Source organism: Heloderma suspectum, chromosome 1 (genome assembly GCF_057233095.1).
Source record: "Heloderma suspectum isolate Gila_16-S chromosome 1, 16-S_ref, whole genome shotgun sequence".
In the NCBI taxonomy this organism is placed as follows: Eukaryota; Metazoa; Chordata; class Lepidosauria; order Squamata; family Helodermatidae; genus Heloderma; species Heloderma suspectum.
This window is the reverse complement of record NC_139458.1, coordinates 17,463,987-17,487,092: the sequence shown is the minus strand read 5'-3', so window position 1 is coordinate 17,487,092 and position 23,106 is coordinate 17,463,987. Positions and strand designations below refer to the sequence as shown.

Below are 23,106 nucleotides of genomic sequence, written 5' to 3'. Positions count from 1 at the left end.
GCACCTTTAAGATACAGAACCAGATTTAAGCTGCCTATTAGTTTACTTTGGACAAAAATTCTCAATCCCTGGCTATAGCATTAATTTAAATTTTGATAAAGATGAAGCTTTATAGAAGAATGTAAGATGCTAAATCAATTATAATACTGCATGTCACTTGAACCCAGAGATCAATATATTCCTGTTCCTTTAGTATTCAATGGCTCTTCAGTAGCAGCAGAGCAGTGGATGGCAGGAAGAGAATTGAGAATATCTACAGTTCCTGTACATAACCAATCCTATTCTACAATTCCATAAAACCATTCAATCTAATGCCTCCAACTAGGGCACTTTAAAAAGGAAGCCATCTGCTACTGCCTGTATAAGATGCAGAGGTATCCAGGATATTGAGTTACACACATGCAATTTACTGTTACCATAAGCTGTTCCAGCCTATTTTAATCTTCATTCAAAACATGTATGCATATACACAATTAAGGTATTAGACAACTGTAGATTTCAATATGCTACTCATAGAACCAGAAAACCCCTTGTGTTCTAGCACATTTGTCACAAGTATAAATTTGCTAATGCCTCGTAAGAATTTGAAAAAGTTGTTCCATCCCTGATCATTCCACATTTAAGGTGAACTCCAAAGCATACGTACACTTACATAAAAACAATGAGGATTTACTTAAAAGAATAAGATACAGGTGTACTTTTCAGTTTAGTCCACTAATACCTATCAGCTATTCTTGCCTCGCTTCTAAAAACACACGCAAAAACATAATTCTCATGAGAAGAGTACAATTACTAGTTGTGCAATAGATATACATACTTAAGTGTCAAACACCAAATTTACATGGAATATAATGTGGGCTCGCCCAATATGCCGAGTTGACAAGTCTGTCTTGTACAACTGCAAGAACTCCAAATGAAGAGGATGAAGTTGAAGTTAACTGAAGGTGATAACACTGCTCACTTGTACAGTGTAACTGTGTGAAGTCAACATAGTTCTTTCCTATACGAAAGGATGAAGTGAAGCCATGAGGAACCCCACAAGAATCTAGCAGGGGAACAGATCAAAGCATGTGCCTCTGTATCACATGGATATTTTACATCTTCAGACAAAGATGAAAAAGAGCAACTTCACACTTTCCACAGCAAACCAAATTGCTGCACACACACTGGTGCCTCCCTGCAACAGATGTGTGCCTTCTATGGATGGACGGATCTGTCAACCTCTGTCTTGCCAAGATTGTCATTTTCTGAGGTCAAGCGCATTTTGTCCATTTCCACATGAGCTTGAGATTTATTAATTTTTTAAAATCTATATGGAAATTTATATGCTTTTTTGTAATCAGTACACCCATTTGTACATTTTTTGATACATGCACCCATTGTCTAAAGCATGTTTGTGCACATTTTTCAAATGTGCACATGTTGTCAAATGCCTTTTTGTCTTGTGGAACAGATCACAAACTTGGAAATGCAGATTTCTGACCACAAATTGCATTCAGGCGTCTGTGTATGGATCTGGGAGGTACAAATGGGATAATCTGTAAAAAAACGAAAACAAGGACACCTCACATACCCCTAGTACTTTTCATGCATATGGGAAACACCAGTGTACATGCAGCAAGGTTTATCCCCACAGTCAATTTTACTAAGTATTTCTCAGTTGGACTCAGAAACTGGAAGTGAGTTCAGATGGGTGAAGAGTGCCATCAGGGGATAGTCGGGAGGTAAGATCTTCACCCATATATTTACCTTTGGTCTTAAAAAGCCGATATACTGTGGAAAGCCTGCATTTAAGAGATTGATCTACTGTAGTCATATTTCGCTTCAAGTTCGCTTTGATAAGCTCCAGTGAAGGCAGTGCGATTCTACATAAACATGTACAGGGTCAAGTATTAAACATTACTTTAATTGTATGTGAGCCTGTGCTTTCAATTGCTCACACCTTGTTTCTCAAAGAACAGATGGGGTTAAGTCTACGGGGTGTGCATATGTGTGGGGAGTGATTTAACCCTCCCATATCTTCCAGCTGAGAATATCCCCCCTCCAAACTTGTTGGGGGAGGGGAATTTTCAGCAGAAAAATGGCACAGGGGTATTTAAACATGACACGGTACTGAGTGTTCAAATGAAAATATATTACCCAGTTATGTAATTTTTACATTTGCAGTACTAATATTTCTCTCAATCTGTAGCTATCAAAAACTCTGCTTAGATTTTGCAGTCATCTATGTTTTAGAAAAAAGGATCAGAACATGAAAGACTAAGGATCAAGAAGTAAGAAGGAACAGAAATTAGTATTTTGTAAAGTAAAAGAAAAGTAAAGCCACTTAAAATGTTTAAAACCTAGTTGCTTGCTTAGATATGAAGCAAGCTACGCATCAGTTTGAAAGAGGGAAAGCCTTCGGAGAGTAAGCTCTTCTGCCTTTGGCCAGACAACACACAACTGGTTACTCCAGAGACTATTCATCAGTTTCTTAGCAACCTCCCCAAGCAGGCCTAAATTTATAATTTAGTTATCGGTCCTCTGACATGGTATTTCCCGTTAATAGGTGATTTTGTGTTAGTAGTTTTATCCACAAATGAACAGCCTCAAGACACTACCTCCCCACCTCCCCTGCACCCAATGGTATCCCATGCTGCAATATAATAGATTATGCTTAACATACTTTTTGTTTTAGTCAATCAGCACTTAAACCAAGCAGCTAAATTATGTTACGTCAGTAAAAAGGTTTGAACGGAATTATTTTAAATGTGAGGTGTATGCTTTCAATGGTAAGACACACCAACAGGCACCAAAAAACCCTTAAAAGCTTCGAAGTACACCCCTTCAGAAAGAATGCACATCCCATTTTAATGTATTAGCCATGTGCATTCACAAGCAACCCCCTGGATAAATTTTGAGGTATAGGTAATTTTGAGGTATGGATATCAACAATTCTGAGGCATAGATATTAGTGCCTTGAGTGCCATTTCCTGGTAGAAAGGCAGGGTATAAAGAAAAAATAAAACGCTGTAATATTACATGGAAATATGACTTACAAGTTCATGAACTGCTAGGACGCAGCCCAGCAGCCTTTCATAGCCACAGGGCAACTCCTGGAGTGATTCACATCATTCCATATACTGTGTTGCACAAGTCTGTCCTTCAAACATCATGTGGTTTATGAAGTTAACTGGAAGCAGCTGTTCAGGATCCAGCCACATTTACATGATTCGTGGGTAAGTCTGAGAAAGTCTGTCCAGTTCCACAGACAGTAGATGCTCAACTGAGCTGCTTTGTAACAAACATCTAAACAGTAGATTAGGTAGCAAAGATTTCACAAATGCTATCACCAGAGAACCATCAGTAGTCACAACTATCTTATAGGCCACTATCTGCCAAAACCCAGCACCATGCAAGAGGACTATGGAGACAAGCAAAAATAATGGCTGCCTAATAAGACCAGTCAAACTTTCTGGACTCCTGCAGATAACTAATCAGGACTCCTCACAGCCTCAGACAAAGCACAGTTGCCACTACCATGTTAACAACCAGCGCAAGTTAGAATTGCATAGCTCTGATTATGAGTATTTAAAACAGGGCTTTACTGAACAAGACAGTGAACAAGACAAATCAGGAACAGTTGGCCAAGCTCTTCAGAATGCAAGTCAGAGCACCTGTTGGCGATGCTTACTCCTTGGCTTGGAGCAAGTCAGTCAGGAGAACAAAAGGGGTGGGGAAAAAGTTCTATTGCATGGAATACTTTAAAAGCTCTGGAGAAGGAACCCTCCATTGTTAAGTTAGGTTTGTGATATTTTGTACTGTAAACCATCTTGGGGGGCCTTGTTAGGGCCAAAGGGCAGTATAGAGAGGTTTATAGAAATAAATATTGTGTACCACTCAGTTTTATAATACTTCCCAGACACAGATTTTACCCAACATAAAATGTTATTTATCCTCTGTGCATCCATTAAAAAGACTACCAGCTTCAATTCTAATAATCTCAAAGCACACAGCTCTCTCCTCCAACAACTTGCTGCCACCCGCCAGCTACTGCTAACTGAGGTTACTGGCAGCCCTACCATTTACCTAATAGTTGGGCTGGCCCTGACTATAATCACTTCGGATACAAGACTTTCCACTACATGAACGGTGTACAGTAATTACAAGGCTTCATTATGATGGCAGAACCAGGGATGCTCGAGCTTGCTGAATTCTCCAAACTTCACTTTGAAGTTTGGCTCATTCCCATTTTCATTTGCAAACTGTTTTTCAGTTCATTTGACTAGGAAAAGTGCACATTTCTGTGTGTACTTTTCAAAAGTGTACACTTCCCCCCATTGATTAAAGTGTGATTTTTTTGTAAAAAAAACCAAAACACATTTCCAAGTGCGCATTTAAAACAAACAAACAAACAAACACACACACACATTTTTGGAATGAAATCCCCAATTTGGGAATATGCATTTTTTGAGAAGATGCGCTCTCATTTTCATTTAGGGTTGCCAATGGGGCAGCTTCAGATTATTTGTGATCTGAAACAAAATTCCCATACATCCTGAGGCTTCAGAACCTGAGCTTCAAAGTACATACTAGTCTTTAACCTCAACCCTCTTGACATGCAATGGGTTGTATCCAATGCTGTCCTATTCACAGAAGGTTATTTTCTTCCACTAGTCAAAGGAGAAGGGGATCTTTGCTTATTCCACCACACTGTTTCAGAGGGCCCTTCAATGCTCTGCAGCAGATTTGGCATTGTGCAGGGGGAAGGAGAAATAAGCAGAAATAGTCTCCTTTCCCATTATGTTCACGGAAGCCTCTGCTGCATCAAAGGGTGTTCCATAAATAGGTCAGCATCACATATAATTGTATAAGCATGGTAATCGCAATTGAGTTTTCTTATAGGCTACTACCACTTTGTTCTGAAATAGTTTGTCTTGAAATTCCCAAATATCTGTTGAAACCCTGAACTTGTACTTAAGGTGGGTCATATTCAAGAACAACTCACATTTACCATTTTTAGTAACAGCTGTTTGGCAAGCTATTCAGTGGACTGTCAGGAGCACAATTTAAATGGGGAAGACAGTGCACAGAGACTCATCCCCACACACAATCTGCTCAGCATGCTCCAAGCATGGGTGAGGTGGGGAGAAGAGAGCCTGCATGCAAGCTCTTCTTGGGAGCAAAAGGGTTGCCTACTCCTGGTCTAGGGTGTTAACATATTAAAACCTAAATGCAGAGTAGGGGCCTATAATGTACAGGTCCACAGATCAAATCTTGTATATGCCATCGACTCAGGAGATGGCCTTAGGCAAGTCACCAATACCCTGCCAGTGCATGCACATATCAGTCTAATACATAGATTAATACTGGCCTAACTGACATAGAATATAACTCTCCTGCTCGCCCCTGCCTCTGCTGACTCACTTGTGTCTATTTTTAGACATAAGCCCCCTTAGGGTAAGGATCTGTCCTCTCATTCACTGAAGTGCCACTTACATTAAGATGGCATTACATAAAACATTTTATAATCATTATAATATAATGCAAAACAATTTGTGCACTTGTATTGATTTAACACTAAGTATTACTATAGTGCATTTAATCTGTTAGTACATACAGTAGAGTTGTGTCAGAATTCCAAAACCACACCATGTTCATTTGCACATACAGTACTTCCATTTCCACTGAATCTTAACAAACAATTAAAGAAATCCAGTCACATGAGCACGCAGGAGTACTGGTCTCAAATATAAATAAAAGTTGAGTCTAAAATTGGGAAATCTACAGGACAAGCAGCCAGCAAAACTCAAATGGGGTATGTGCGCATATATACAGAACAAAGAAAGGATCTCAAAAGGTAAGATGCAAATATGTTTGGCCAATTCTGACAATTTCTTCAGCTACAAAAATGCAGGAAGACGGCAGACAAGCTTGTAAAAATGCACATACCCACAGGCTATGGTATAGTGATGTTGCAACTACGCCGTGATCATGACATCTTCTTACTAGAACTCAAGACAAAGCTTTAATATGACATAATACCATCTAATAAGATATTAACAAGTTAATATACATAAAGGGGCATTGACTTCCTGGCAGATCCACTAACATTATCAGCTTGTAATGAAATGTTGGCCAACTGGCTAGTCCTAGTTCTTTCACCTTTCCCTAACCTACAACCTTCTCTCATCAATCCCCTGCTCCACAATTCCTCTTGAAGTTTTATAGTCCTCCAGGGTTCCTTCAGTCCCTGACACGTGTCTTTCAACAAACTGCCCAGCCAAGAGCCATACTTTCGTTCCAAAAGTAAATACTGAGTGGACCTACATTCTCACTGTCAAGAATCCTCCACTCTATGCAGGAGATGGAGCTTCAGTGTAACCAGACAGATCTAGATGTGCTCAACAATCACAAGCAGTGACAGCTCATCTCAAACTGGAAGCTTTGTCTCCTGAAACTGCAGATGTGCAGAACCAACTGTTACTCTGCATAGCAAAGACTCTACAAATGCTTGGATAATTTCCAGAAAGACTTGTGAATAGCCTTCGACTTTTCTAGAGCAGCCATTTTTTGCTTTATTGGTACTGGCAATATTACTGACTTAAGAAATCCACTCTTCACACAACCTATTCTGATTTGCTCCTATTCTTATCTTACAAATAGATAACATAACAGAAACTAATATTTTCACACTCCACCTTGCGTATGTGTAATATTCTCAAATACTGTTCATTCTCTGTATTACTGACTTCTGCTCCTTCCTCCATCATTACCCGTACCCCTTTTCTTTTATATGTTCCTCACATGTAGAAGAACTCACCATGTCAATATCTTCTATACAGAATATTTGGGAGCAAGGCAGAGAAGGAAGGATTACAAAACCTTAGGAGACTACAAAGCTTGAACTTCTGCACAATCCTATGGAGGTATTTCAGTGTTTTTCACACTTTCTATTTTTGGCACATTTGAGTTATTGCTTGTACATTTTTAAAGTTAGTTAAAATTTTAAAACCCTGAGCGCAATACATGGGCAATGTGCATTAAATCTCACCCGCAATGAGTTTCAGCAGTTTCAGCCAGGACATAACAAAGGCTCCTATTTAAATATTCTTTGAACAAATGAAAAGCTTTAGAAGCTTTAGCTTTAGAAAAAGCTTTAGAAAAAGCAGAAGTCACTTCTGCAATACTGGAACTTATCTGTTCAAGTTCAAGAAGTGCAAGGGGACATAAGCATTAACATCAATGCACACGCAAAACCCTTATATTTCAAGTAGTTTCCCACTTAAGGAGAATTCATCTTTTGAAAATAAGCCATCAGGCAGCTAAAAAAATATGAGATTAGTTGATTGCATGCATACTTCACCCACCCCCACCCAAATCATGACCCAGGGAGGGAAAAACCTGTATATATTCCTGCAACTTTGCCTGCCATTGTTAACCATGACCTCCTTCTGAAAGAATTGTGTGTTCAGATTCACAAAACTCCAGACATGACTCTGGAGTTTTGTGAATCTGAACACACATGCTCAGGGGAAATCACATGCTTGAAAGTCCAGAAACCCAACATTTAAACAACATTAATCCCATAGGGGGAAAAACCCAAGTTTGTCAATAGTTACACGACATTTGCTTATGAGCAGGACTTTGGATTTTAAAATTTATTTCTACAGAAGGCTTCAAAATTAATCCTTTTATTGCCAATGTTCTGCAAAACACAGATGAAAATATTGAGTTATATGCTTCCTTCCAAAACTACAGCGACACATCACAATTGTAAGCACAACTGCTGAAGATGCCTTGTAACTCAGAGCTTCATCGCATTAGAATTGCATACAAGGATATTACTGAGTCATATTACTGTATGCTAGTAGTGTGGTTCTCTTATACTAAGCAATATCCATGTACAAAAATAATCTGGTATGAAATGATCTTTGGAGATTAAGAGAAGAGTCCTCTAGAGAGATGTGGCAGTCATGCTCTGTCTCTCTTCACTGAAGTTCATTATAATAATCACTCTCAGTCGGTTAGAAACATACGTGATAATTAACATGCGATCACACAAGACAGCAGGAAGCCTCTCAACTAGATGCAACTATGTATTATCTACCTCTCAGCCATTTAGCTATCTATAAACAGTGAAAAATCCACAGACCAAATGAGACATGTCTGAAATCCAGCTCCTCCTGTGCATGAAGCATATTGTTCACTAATTACAAGTTATGGAGGTGCCCTAAAGACACCATAGGAGTTGTTCATATTGAACAACACTGTAATGTCACTTGGAATCTTACATATGGCAATCTGGTATATACATATGGCAGGTTATACCTAACCCCGAAGGAAGGACAACCCCCCCAAACCACATTGAGTAGCAACAAGGACAACTTAGAGCAAAAAACGTAGTGGCAGAATTCTGCACAGATACACACCTCTCTCTCTCTCTCCTTTTTTTTTTTCTTTCGTAACAAACAGGGAGCCCAAGGCAGCATACATAAACTTCCTCCTCTCCATCTTATCCTAACAACCCTGTGACGCAGGTTAGACTGACAGTCACTGATTGGCCCAAAGTCACCCATTAAACTTCATGGCCAAGTGGGAACTTGAACTCAGGTCTCCCCAGTCCCAGTCCAACACTCTAACCCAGGGGTAGGTAACATGGTGCCCATGGGCACCAATGTGCCCCAACACCTTTCTTTCTACCCACCAAGGTGACCCACCCCTCCCACTTAAAAAAAAAGAAAAAATAACACATTTTCTGAATGGCAGCTGGAGTTGCTATAAAGTTTCTATTGGTGCTGAAAACTGTGGGTTCAAAAGAGTTGTTTAGCATGTTGGGGCTCGGACCCCATCTCTGCCTTGTACTCAGTCTTTTCAGCAGGCTGCTTGACCTATGCCACACCTCCCATGGCAGCCATTTTGTGGTGGCATGTAGGACAGTTTCTCAGATTGCATAATGTGCCCATGGCCCAAAAAGGTTGCCAGCCCCTGCTCTAATCAGTACACCACACTGGCTCTCTAGTTTTAAAAAGTGCCTTGATTTTGCTGCTAAAATTCTTTGTAGTGCACAGAATATAACTTTTATCTTTTAGCATAGCACCCTTTCAAACACGTAGCTTAATTAAAGCAGCTTAGTGTACACCCAACCACCTTGCTCCTCTTATGAAGCAGTGCCACAGCCAACTTTTGTTTGAGAACGAGGGGTGGAAACCTCAGTCAATTTGGGTTTCTCTCAGTTTCTCATTTTTTTCAACCTTAAGTTCAGTTAGACCTGAACTGAGTTGTTTTTTTTAAGTTGGCATGAAAATTTGTAAGCAATTTCGTGTGCATTTCTGCTAATATGCATTTTGTATGCAAGTTTGCCTAATGCACACATTTTTGCAGATAATTCCAGTAATATGCTTTAACATTGTTTTCATTAATATGAATATGCACATTTTTTCTCATTAATTGGAGAACTCTATTGTAAAAATTTGGAGAGGTACGAATTTTGAAGGATAACTGAGTTTCAGTTCAATTATGAGTTCAAAAGTGTTAAATTAGACAAATTCACATTAAAATATGAAGTGAACAAATTTTTCTCCCATCCTATTGAGAACTAAAGACAGTTAGGACCAACTTTAATTGTTGGAGTACTTAAGGCCAAACTAGTTGTTCCTTTAGTTACTTTTGGGGTTTGGGGTTGTTTTTTTTTTTTTTTAAGAGTACTCCTCCCCAACATGTACTTTTCATCCCGGCTGCAGCACATGGTATAAGATATGGTTTAACCCTTCCATCCTCAGCTGCAATCCCAATGATCCCTCCACTGAGGCAATTAGCCTTTGAAAAAAAGCTCCCATTGGCACCAGTGGGAGCTTTTTTCCTAATGCTAATTGCCGCATGGGGACAATATTCAAGAGTGCAACTGGGAAGGAAAAGGTTAAGCCTCACCTCCCAATAGGCTACAGTCCTGATGAAAATGGGGAAGGGGAGATTTAGTACTAAATGGTTTTAAAAACCTAGTCCGATTGCTTACTCTGCAATTTATGCAATGTCTGGCCCTTAGAAACTTGACATTTGGTACACATCTAGTCAAGACATATTATTAGACAGGCTTCAAAAATAGGACATTTTTTAAATCAAGTAGTCAAAGAACTCTGAACATGATGTTTCTCACTGAGACTAGCACAAAGCCAGCCAGAACACACCTGGAATAAACTATCTGGCTGTAGGAATACCACTGCACTTGTATCACTGGGGTGGGCAGGCAGAGAGTTCCTGTAGCAGCTTGGGTTATGTATCAGCTTGCACAATGCAAACTCAGTTTATAGCCCACTCTTCCCCAACGTGGTGTCCTCCAGATGTGTTGGACTACAACTCCTGTCATCCCCAGCCAGCATGGCATAAGCAATGGCTTACGTCTGACAAGTGGTTGCTTGTGTTAAGATGGTATCAGAGAAATGAAGAGAAAAAAGGGTTAAGGACTCAGATGGCCTCTGACTAGCAACAGCATCTTGGTTAAGACAAGGAATGTTTACTATTGCTTTGAGAAAACAAACTTTAGGGATAAATAGAGAAGAAAGCAAGTGATAAACATGGTATTGGCCACGGGTTTCCAAAGCGGCGCCTGTAGGTGCATCCAAAGGTGCTCACAAAGGGGTCCCCAAAGTGGTACCTGTGGGCACCTCGATTTATTTATTTTTTCTATTTTTAAAATATACATACATGGATTTGTATGAAATGTATACAACTTCCTAGCAATTATAAATAGGCTTCAACAAAAGCAGACCAAATATCCAAATAACCATCCATCTGAAGGTGCTGTCTATATGCCACCCGTTCAAATAATGGTTTCTCAATCCATTGCATTATAAGTGGTGAGAGTTTAGCCTTCCAATGTTGTTGTATCAGTCTTTTAGCAGTCAAAGAGGCACAGAGAATTCATTTATGTTTGCAGTTTGTTAATTTCCATGAAGTAGGTAAATAATTTAAAAGCACATGTACATCCAGTACAAAATGTATCTGTGTAATAACAGATTTCCCCAAAAAATTTGATTCTCCCCACAAAAGAATCAACTATTGGACGCTACTAAAACATATGTTTAAAAGCAGCATTCACTGCATCGCCAGCGATGAGCCGACAATCCCTTATTAAAGAGATGTTGCAACGTCCAACAGACACGAAACAAAAGTTTTTGCTAAATAAGATGCAGCCTAAGATCGACAGACCTGACAGGGAGACACCAAAGTGGCAATCCATTGATTAGACATTTTGTGTTTGTGCCCACAATAGTTTTTTAAATTCTCAAATGTGCCCATGGGTCCAAAAGGTATAGGCCATTTATCTTTAAGGTATTACAAGGCCATTTTACTGTAGAGGAAATCACAGGATTTTTTTCATTTCTGCTTTCCTAAATTGGGAAGTATTAACAGCAACAGCAACACAACCAAAGAATAGTTGCAGGACATTTATAGGAAAATACCATGTGAGGGATTTGCTACAGAGCTGACAAAAGATTTGATCTAGAGGTATCAGAAAAACTATACTTATTGCTGAAAATAGGTCATGAGTGGGGGAACCAGCAACTTGGAGAACAGATGTGGCCCACAAGGCCTCCTCTCCCCTCCTCCACACAGCAGCTAGGCTTTAAGCAGCAGCTTCCATGGGCACCAATAGAATCTTTAAAAAATATATGGAAGTTATACAAACATAGATGCTATGTGAGGGATGATTTTCAGGAGGGGTGGCAGCTGGAAAGGGAAGGGTTAACCCATCCTTACATGTCTGCTGCAACCCCCCCACCCATGAAAAGCCAGTGTGACCCTTGGAAAGGGGGGAAGATTCCCAACCCATGAAATAGATACACATCTCTCCAACTTAAATACTAAGTGTGTTGAGCATATTTCTTTTTAAGGGAGGACAGAAGTAATCATACTAGGGATAAGATTAAGTTCACAATCCTATAAATGTTTATTCAGAAGTATGTCCTACTGAGTTCAATGAGACATTCTCCTAGGTGTGTGTAGGACTGCATCCTAAATTTCCTAATCTGTTTTCAACAATCATCTTGTGTAGAGGCACATAACTATTTTCATGTAGGCAGAGAAAAGACCAAGTCTTCCTCTGGCCTTAGGATCAATAGTTTAGGCAGAGAAAAGACCAAGTCTTCCTCTGGCCTTAGGATCAATAGTTTAACTGAAAAATAGGATAGGAATACCAATCCAGTTCTATACACATCCTAGCAAATGTAAAGTGTATGTATTTCATAGTCTGGTATGTTTACCCAGATGAAAAATTCAGCCTGTTACCAAACTGATAAAACCCAATACCAACTAAAAAAAGGAAAATAGGTCCAACCAGATTTTCTTAGATTGGGAAGAAGATGGCAATTACAACTACAGGCAACATGACATACTGGGGGAATTCGTAATTTAGGATTCAAGTTGTATGTTGAACTGGGCAACCTCTAGAATAATATTATTTCAGTGTATTTTGTTTGAACCCAATTCTATTATGTGTAATGTTACGCATGTAGGAAGAGGCTAAAAGAGAGCCCGTTACCTTCTGATTACTCATCAAATGGAATGTACAAAACAAGAATGGACGGAAGGCCAATCATAGGTTAAGAGCCATAAAAGACAGTAAATCCAACCTTAAGATTTTAATCAGGAAAGGTGGTGATAACAAGTAATACTATACACAGAACCAGTAAAGCCTTGTTTATAGCAGTATCCAAAGCTCTGAACTCTCCATCTTATTTTGCATGCTGGAGCTGGTTCCTTTTTACACCCCCACTGCCTTTCCTCAGGTCAAATTGCCTGACAACTTGTAGACTGCCATCTACCTCTGCATCATGGTGCTGCTGGTTTGACTCATGTGTCTTTGTTAAAACTTATCCCCTGCCCTTTAGGCGCCTCTGGCTATGTGCCCCTTCATCTTCCTGTACTTCACTAGTGGTATGTTAACCTGAGTCAGAGGATGTGTTCTATTATGTGGATGACCTGTGAAGAATGTTTAAGCTTGAATAAACCTGTGAAGGGCCTTTGTAAGAGTCGGCCTTTAAATATACTGGAATAGTAAGAGAAGTGTCCCAATTTTCAGTCACTCTTAGGCAACTCTGTACATGTCCTTAAATACAAAAGGAAAGCTGAACTGGGAGCCATGTATACCTGGACAGCTTTCAAGTTATGAGCCATCTGCAGTACCAACAGAACTCACTTAAAGGTTTGTGATAGCCAGAACACTAATCAGACTCTTAGACTGCGATCTTATACACATACCTCGGAGTAAGTCCTACTGAACACACTAAGACTTGCATCTGACAAACATAGGATTGCACTGTAAACCTTCTATTTTAGATCATGTGAACTACTGTGTGGTGTTCAAAAGCCAATTTTAGTCATTTGCATATTTAGTAGTTTGGCCAGTGTTTGTATGGTCTCTAATAATGTAGCAATTAAAAGCTAAAGTTTTTCAAGCAAAACAAATTTGTCAATGTGTAGGGCAAGAAGGATGGAAGAGCAGTAATGAAAAGACTGCTTGCTGCCCATAAACTATGCCTGGCTCGTTCTGGCAGACTTGGCAGAACATTCCCCAAGGTAAAAATTTTAAGGACTTCTAAGAAATTGGGATGTTGTCACAGCTAGAGACTGTTTGTTTATAACTGCGGAAAGATAGGCAGCACATTTTGACAGTGCAATCCTAACCATATTTACTTAGACAAAGTAGTTTTTTTTAGGATTGAAGCTTGAGTCTTGGAAGGTAAAGAACTGAGGCTTGACAACTACAGCTCGTCCACGGTGTTAGGAACAGTCATGCAGCATCTTAAAAACAGGATTATTCACTGTGAATTACATTTTTATGGACCAGAGCCTAGTCCCGAAAGGTTTTGCCACAATAAGCCTACCAATCTAACATGCTACAAGAGTAGACTTATTTCTGCAGCAACCAACAAAGGCTGCAATCTTATACCTGATTAACTGGGAGGAAGCCCTATTGAACTCAGTGGAACTTACTCTTGAGTAGGTATGTATAGGTCTGTGCTATTAAGTGTGTAATTTCACTTTTGCCTTTAATAGGAACAGAACTCCCACAAATCCTAATTGAGTAGAAGTTCAGCCTAGAAGAGGAAACAAAGCAGTTTTTTTTTTAAAGCAAACCTAAATTTCTCTAGATTACTGAGCATAGCTTTAGGCACAGTGTTAACTTTCAAAATTTAACCCAACAAAATTGGGTACAAACAGTTGTACTTATTCCCAACTAATTTATCCAATATTTAGATGTCAGAAATAATTTTATGGGAAGATATGCAAGCAACTTATCACAGCCCAATAAGATCGTAGAATCACAGAATAGTAAGGTTGGAAGGGGCCTACAAGACCATCGAGTCCAACCCCCAGGTTGGTAGTATTTGAACATACTACAACCAAAAGGGATACTTGATGTACATCTCTTCCAGCCTGATCCTATTGTGTTTACTCTTAAACATGTCCCACTGAAACTTACTTTGAAGTAAATTTGCATAGAATTATAGCCTTATAAAAGCCTTCCAACAGATCTATGGAATTACTCATTCTAAACAGTTTGACTAGCCACCTGCCTACACATACCTATGTTACTCATTTGTAGCATGCTGACAGCCTAGGTTGGGGGAAGGGAGGAGGGAAGAGCCAATTTACAAAAAACATTTCCAGCCTGGAGCACTTTACTTTTCACAGGTGAACAGGCAAGTGGCTATTTACAAACTGAGATTAAAATAAGAGTACATGCACTCTTTAGATTAACTGGGATAGTTTAAGCAGCAGAGCAAAGGATAGGCTTCATCCAAGCTGAAGGGAGGGCGTTTTGTAACTGGCTATACCATGAAAGAATACAGGTTGTTCTACAACATGCTGGGACACCGTCTTGAAATCAAGCAGGGTTATGATCATATGCAGAGTTGATAAATACCATGAATTAGGAAAAAATGTTCCCACAACATTGCGGTGCAGCCAGCATTTCATATACAGTTATTGGGGAGGATGAAGAGAAACTCGGAACTCATTCAAGAATACACAGTAGTTGCAAGAAAGGAATATATGTATTCTGACAGGTTGTGATGTAAGAGTGGGCTCTGGTACCTGTGAGACAGCCTGTTTAGTATTCATTTCTCTGCAATGACTGTAGTCCTAGCCAACAAACACTGGGAGGAACATGATTTTACCTTCACCAAGCAAGTAAGCTTTCATGTTTTCAAATTTGGAAACTGAGGCATAAACATAAAATGATACTCAGTCACAGTCAGTGCTCTACAAAACCCCTCAACAGCTTTAGCAATGGTGATCTCTCTCCACACAAACAGAAATTCCCCATGAATTCAAGAGCACTGGAGCAAGGCCTGTTCCTTCACACCAACTTTGGGAAAGGTGGAAGGACCATGACAGTGCACGTCTCTGGAGAAAGCAAGGGAAAAGTCATGCCTACTCTAAAGCACTGCAGGAGATAAAATAGGTCCCAGTCCCATCCCCAAACCCTCTGCGCGTGGCAGAAAATTCAGGCATGGGGTGGAGGAGTAACTAGGCTTATTTTGTTTCCAGCGGGACTGTTGCAGAAGCAATACAATCTGACATGTCCCCTCACCTGAATTCTCTGACAGTCACAGATGGTTGAGGGGAGGTTGGGGCTGGTGGAGGTCATGAATAAGAGCTGGCAGTAAGCCAAGAACTGTATGGCAGGAGTAACCCTGCCCTCCTGGCCCGGATATTGCTATCTTCTCCCAGATCTCATCTGGGAACACAGGGAAGGCTTGCTCTTTGCCAAGGCCAATACATCCAGACCTACCACCAACATCATTGAGGAAAGACTTCAACTCCATCAAGTTCCCTCCTGAGAGAATTCTAAATGCCATCTAATCAAGCTGTCTTGGGGAGAGGTGTAGAGAACTGAAGCGCTGTTGGCCTGGCCATTATCAGATCTGTTCCCAAATGTGGCGGTGGTGCAGGGTAGAACAGGTACTTCCAGGGAGGGGTTGCTCTAAGACAGTCAGAACCTGCTTAGACAATCAGGCATAAGGTAAGGGGAGAGTGGAAGATTTACATGTGAAAACAACTTTACTTAAACATGTTTCTAAGCCACCTTTTTACTATGTAAACTGCTTTTAGAACTTAGTTGAAAAGCTGTATATAAATATTCCAAATAAAGCAAATAAATCAAGCCAAAGATGTGTGGTCCCTTGTCACATAAATTACAGCAGCTTATGCAAGTTAGAAATTTTTCCTCCAACACTGATCACGTCCACAATGACTTGAACAAGGTATTAATCCTGACAACTGAACAGTTTGAAATTGTGCTTCTTTTATTTGAACAGAAGTGAACAACATAGAGATAACAAAGCCTGGCCAAACATTTGGATTACCAGTGTCAGAGGTTCAGCAGGCTTTTAGAACATAGAAATATTCCATCAGTAAAACACACATGTAGTCTTAATGAAGAATTACTGTCATCAAGCTAATTGAATCCAAGAAATATTCTGTCTCCAAGATTCGCAAACACCACCCTAAAAGTAAGCTGGACTTATTTCAGAAAGTGGATTTCAGCACAAAACTGCTTGGAAACCCAAATCCTAACAAAGGCAACTTAATATAACCAGGTTGATAATCTGAATTAAAGTCACTATTCTCTCACTTATTATATTTATAGCTATAGCTATATATATCCATATATCTATGTGTGCAGTTCCTAAAAAAGGACAAAAACGTGCAAAAATAAACTTCAAACAAAATCTATATTCTATACCAATATCAAATATTCAGAAATGTATATCTACTTCATTTTAAACACAAGAAGGCATTTCTGGAGAATAGTTCTCTTATTGCTATCAGATGCAAGAGAATGAAAAGCACTGTTCACACACAAAGTTGTATCTGCTGTGTTTTGGAGAACCCTAGACTTTCCTCAGAAGCTGTGTACTGACTTCTTGATAAGATCAGGAGTTACCAAAAAGCTGACCACTACTGAATTTCATGTGCAACTGCAGGGGAATGTTGGTGCATCCTAGGGCACAATCACAGTTAGGATGTCAGCAAGACACGACAGGTCCACCTATTGCGTTATGTGAACAGATAATATCCCAGAACCTTCTGTAACAGATATCCCATGACATATAAAATAACATGGAGAGATATTCTATGGTAGATATAAGAAGAGCCATGCTGGATCAGATCAAGGGTCCATTTAGTCCAGCATTTTGTTCACACAGTGGCCAACCAAATGTCGACCAGGAAACCACAAGCAGGACATGAGTGGAACAGCACCCTCCCACCCATGTTCCCTAACAACTTGTGTACATAGGCACACTGGCTCTGGTACTGGAGGTAGGACATAACCATCCGGACTAGTAGCCATTGATAGACTTCTCCTCCAGGAAGACATTCCTCGGCAGACCAGTAGGCATGGAAAGAGTTCCCTCAAGCCAAAGGAATACTGGTATAGTATCCTCCAGTTTAGTGCTTTTAAAAAGAGTGGAAATATGCAGCTGAAGGACTAGAGGAGGTTATCAACTTCTGAAAAATACAGGGTCTACAACATGGTGGGACTCTCCCCATTCAACAAAGAGGAGCAGGTTTACTAGTCGATATTGCTTATTTTTTTCAGGCTACACAAATGCTTCCATATTTGTATAGTACGAGAACTATGTTCAGCCTCTGGACCAAAGTACAACTCTTTAAAGTTCACAAGGACTTGTACAAATATAGGATTAGCCTTTTGGTCACCCTACTAATGTAGTGGGAAACCCAACACATGATCTTCACATTCACACTACTATATTCCGCACAATTGCTCTGAATTCTGTATTGATGTTTGGATTTATTGAAAAATACCCACGCAACAGAAGTGTTATCCAAGGAAAGTTATCTGGATCTCCCACAAATTTGGCAACTGTACAAAAGGTACAGCTGTTAAAGGTTCCTAAATGCAGCCTCTGAATCGTTTTCTAATATAATTTAGTATCTCCTGCTGTGAGCCTGAAGCCAACCACACATCTGATTAGGCCACATACCCTTCAAGACAACAACTAAGAAGACCAGAATATTAATCCCAAATATAAACTTAATATTTGGGTAGCAGACAGTTTTGATGTATTACTTTAACCAACACCACTGAATGATTATCAAGACAGTAGTCACCAGACAATGGAAGTTGCTACATATACTCCATCTCACACAGAAGATATGCTTTGTACTTGTTTGTGCCCAAACTATTTAATATAGAATCCTTGCTTTAGGGTTTTTAGTTCTTAAAATCAGCACCTGGATTCTGACATCTGCCATGGAAGTTCCTCCATTACACTTAGGTAACTAACTCACACACCACAGTCTCTCCAGAAAGCCAATGCAAACTCTAAAAAAAAAAATCTAGACGCATTAAACAGATGCTTACACACACACACACTTAGATGTACATTACTAGTTTCTTTGGCACTTGAGTTGGGGAGGGATATTCCTTCTAGTACTTCGAACCCGGGGGGATCCATTCTATAGGCTCCTGTCCTTTAAAATCTTGCAACTTGTGGTAGCCAACTCATTTTGTTGCTTACAGCCCCCTTTCCACCGCACACTTCACTTCCTTCCACTCTCTTCTTGCAGGGCGCATAATGCCATGTTCTTGTATTATATGGCCAGACAACCATGGAGCTGGACAAATCTAATCCTTTACATTACAGAAATGTAAAAAATAAATAAATGACGACCAGCAAAAGACTAAACTACATGACTACCACAGCCCTATTTTACTGACACATGTATGCACCTGCTGATGAGCAGCATGTGGCTAACACACAGCTGTCGTGGAGCTGAAAATATGCTGATAAAGATCATACGGTCAGTGTGTGTTTCATCTGTATGTTTTGCAGGCACAGAAACTCTTGGATGCAGATGGACAACATTCTTACACTCTATTTAGGCCAGGCAAAGATTTAAAAAGGAGGTATCAAAAACATAGATACGGCAAACCTAACATGGTCCACACCCTACAGAAGAGACTCTGGTAGGTTAATAGCCCAAAGTTTATGGGGTCAGAAGAACCTCTCTAGCCACAGAGCTTGGCAATTAAGGCAACTGCAGCTTAAGAGGAAGATTTATCACTGACAGAAACATTCAGAAGGGGAAAGCTGAAGCATCTTCTGCTCTAACCCCACGGGTGTTGGGGGATAAACTGAGAAGCAAAGTCAGCCAGTCCTTAGGATTTCCAAAATCCAGAGGCTCGGCCAAATTCTCAAGTCCCCCCCACAAACATCAAAGCAGGCTCCTTGTCCTCCTGTTATCATGCATAGTTTACTCTGCACACACTCAGAGGCACCATTACTTATTTATTTTATGTCCGCCTTTCCCCCTCCCTAAGGAACCCAAGGCGGCCTACATAATCCTCCCCCACCATTTTATCCTCACAGCAACCACCCCGTGAGGCCGGTTGGGCAGAGAGTCTGTGACTGGCCCCGAGCCGCCCAGGGACCTTCCGCGGCCGAGCGGGAACTCGAACCCGGGTCTCCCGACTCCCCGTCCCAACACTCGAGCCACCTTACACCGCCACCGGCTCTTCGTGTCCCCCAACCCATCCCTTGCCAAGGGGCCCAGCCCCGGTGTCCGTTAGAAGCCAGGCACTGTTCCATATAAACAAAGCTGAGAGTTTAGGGGGGTTGTGGGGAAGAAACCTCGCTCCCCCCCACCCACCCCCCAAGAGCTGTGCGTGAGAGGGCGATGCGAGGAGGAGCGTGGGTCTTCCTCACTCGCTGACGGTTCCCTCAGAGGAGGGCAACCTACTGGGATGCGCTCCCTGTCCTAAGCCTAGAATGGAGGCGAGGCGAGGCGAGGCGAGGCGGCGCGGCGGCCGGGCGCGCGCGAAACGCCCCCGCTCCCCTCACGCCCCCGTTCCAACGGTCGCTGCCGCGGCGCGCGCCAGGCGGCGAGCCCTCCCCGCCACGCCCCCGCCCTGCCCGCCGGGTCTCGTCCCAGGAGCCCAGCCGCTCGCGCCCTCCGCGAGCAGCAGCACGCGCGCCGCGCTTCCCTCCCTCTCGCTCGGGGCGCAGAGGAGCGGCGGCTGCCTGCACCGCGTCGCGAGACGCCTCTTCCCACGCCCCGCCGGCTCCGCCTTCTCTCCCCCCCTCCTTTTTTTTTTTTTTTTTTTTTTTTACGCCGCCGGACACGTTGGACGCTCAATAATAATTCCTAAAAAAACAAAAATGATAAATAAATAAATTTTAATTAAGGCAGGTACGACAGGGCGCAAAGCTAGCCCCACGCGCCCCCTGCTGGGGGGAGACCTTTTGCAAACTCAAGACCGATTTAGGGAAGAGGGAGCGAGGAGCTGCACCTTTCGCCGCGCGCGCGCGCGCGCGCTCACACAGACACAGACACGCGCGCGCGCGAGGGCGGATCCAGGAGCGTGCAAGCCACAACTCCCTTCTCCTCTCCACACGCCCCGCGCAGAAGCGAACAGGCTGTGCTCGGGCTCGGCCGCTCACACCTGGATCTTCCGCGGCAGCCGCCTCCGCTCTTTGCCACGGGCTTCCTCGTCTCCCCCCCCCCCCATACACACACACACACACACACACACACACCGCAGCTGCTCCCATGAGGAGCAGACACGCCCCGCTGAGGAGATGCCTCTGGGTGTGCCGCTTGCCGTTTTTTTAGGTAGATTTTGTACGGTTCCTCCACCCCCCCCCCACTCTCTCCCTACTAGCACGCTCTTAAGGAGTTTTATTACCTCCATCAAATGGGGGGGGGGGAGAAACGCCCTTCTTCACAACCTGACTGCACCCACATGCACAGGCACACGCCATCGGCTTGCGCCGGGTCCCATGTGCTTGCCGAGCCGCACGCTTGCAAAACGCTCGTCTGGATCGGCCCTTGACTATCCAGAACGGAAAGCCCAAGAGATGCTTTTCCCCCGAGGTCGCGTTTTGCAGCCTCAGCTCCACTTCTCTCCGCCGTCCCCCCTCCTTCCGCGGGGCTTGGAGTGGGGGGCGGGCGGGAAGGGAGGGAGGGAGGGACACCCTCCCCTCCAGAAAACCACAAAGGGCGGAAGAAAAACCACCTCAAGTTTCAGACCTGCAGCCAACCCACAAAGGGAAGGGCAGAACAGCCCCAGAGGTTCTCCCCCCACCCCTAAGCCGTCCCATGCACAAGCCACTTAGGAAAACAGGCGGCAAAACCACTTTTGCTTATGCGCAATTAAGCAACGCATTTTATTGGGGAGGAGGAAAATATTAAGTCCGAGCACCTACCGGCCATGCAAACTGAAAGGGTATCACAATCCGGCCCATGTCGTGGCTTTTGCCCTGATGAAAATTTCGGCTGTTGAGATAAAAAGTATTTCCACCAAGAACGGGAGTAGATCCGGAGCCGTAGCTGCATGCTCCAGTGGGCGTGATTTTGGCCTGGTATTCCTTCAGACAGACTTTCACGTAAGTATCGCACTCGTCCCGGACACAGTCCAGGTTTGGGCTTTTTTTCATGCCATCACAACATTCCCCGTTGAACAATTCGCCGTTTACATTCTTCACCGAGTTAATCTGCAGCTCGAAATAGCCCGTGGACTGGGAAACCTAAAAATAAAAAAGGCGAAAAGAGGGGGGAGAGAGAGAGAGAACCTCATTAACGGCAGTGTCTTGGGAAGAAAGTGCACGGAGATTTACACGCAGCCACTCTAAGCGTTTCCTACGGCCGAGCAGCCTTCCAGTAAAACTATTAAAACTAGACGTGCTATTAAAAGACGATCGAGACGCGCCGGGGGAGAGAAGGTGCCGCAATTCCGGCTAATCGTATCAATAGGAAGGCTTATTGGAAGCCGTGCAGGAGACCTGCGGAATACTCCATTTGCAACTGAATAAGCACTTAGGATTTTTCTTAAAGCCCTAGGGCTAGATAAACAGAAACTCCCCGATCGGGGGCGATGGAAAGCGCCTTCATGCTTTTAAAAGGAAAGCGTTCCGAAAGTACTAATAATTTTAAATAAATAAATAAATGCCGGGGGCACTTTTATGCAAACGCGCGATGCAAGTTTGCCTGCGTGTTCCTCCAAAGCAAACGCACCGATGGGAAGCAACGAGTCGTTCAGGCCGGCTTGGGAGATAAGACATCGGTAGAGCCGTAGCAAATCTCTTCTCATCTTCCCCAAAGCGAGACTGGGGGCTTATTAAGTTTCACCAAAGGGAATGCGAGAATGCCGGCGTTCCCCGCACCCCTTTTTAAAAAACGTTATTTTTAAAGCGAAGGCAAGCTATTCCCAGCCGCCGCCCCCCCCCCCCCGGCTGAAGTGGAAAGGTAAGGCGGGGACTGAAAGAAGCCCTCCCCGATCGCTTCCCCCCGCAGCCACCCTCCCCGTTCTCCGTTCGCACGAAAATAATAATCATTTAGAAATGCGTGGCGGGTGCGTGTGTTTTTTACCTGCGCCCATAAAGTTAGCAGCAGCCACAGCCTGAGCGCCGCAGCGAGAAGAGCCCAGTGCCGCCTGCCACAATCCAGCATGCCTGCTGCTCCGAGCTGAACGCCCTCCTTGCCGGATCAGGGAAGACAGGCGAGGACTCGACCAGCCATCGACCGGCCGCCGCTCGGAGCATCGGCGGCGGGAAGGGCAGGAGGGCTCGCGCCGTGCACGACCGGGGCGGGAGCAGCTCTCCGCAGCCTCGGCGCCTCCGCGATGCTGCCGAGGGCCCCGGCAGCCCGGCGCTGGGGCAGGCGGACCCGGCGCTTGCAAGCCTCGCCTGGCGCGCTCCTGCAGCGGCACGAGGAACGGTCGGCTCGCGGCTCGCCGTTGCAGCGCCGCTCGCTCCTCTGTGCGCCTCCGCTGCGCGAACACCCAACAAGTAGGTGCCGGAGTGACAGCTTCATCGCCCATTAGTCAGCAGCGCCTCGGCCTTCATATTAATGAGGGGGAAGGGCCCCGAGCGGCAGCGGGCGGGTGTGGCCACGCGGCCCCTTCAAGGGCTGGGCTGGGCGGGGGCGGAGGAGGAGGAAGCCCGCAGGCAGCGAAAGCGCCGGAGCGTGCGCGGTTTGGGAGCCGCTGCCGGAGCCTGCTCCGAGCTGCCGTTTGTCTCCCGCCCGGCCGAGGCCTTGCGGCGGGAGGTTGCGCAACCGACCTGTTGCGCGTGGGCCAGGCCCTGCCCAGCA

General features: G+C 43.3%; 1 protein-coding gene across 2 annotated transcripts in view; it reads right to left on the bottom strand.

Moving 5' to 3' along the window:
- Positions 1–22,776, bottom strand: part of JAG2 (jagged canonical Notch ligand 2) — a 126,093-nt gene extending 103,317 nt beyond the window's left edge. For both annotated transcript variants that reach the window (XM_084837244.1, XM_084837249.1), the window contains exons 1-2: positions 22,384–22,776; positions 21,222–21,542 (exon numbers count right to left, since the gene is read on the bottom strand). In XM_084837244.1, coding sequence (XP_084693370.1) covers positions 21,222–21,542; positions 22,384–22,464 — 402 coding nt within the window. In that variant the 5' untranslated portion in view covers positions 22,465–22,776. The remainder of the gene's footprint in view (positions 1–21,221; positions 21,543–22,383) is intronic.
- Positions 22,777–23,106: the final 330 nt, after the last annotated feature.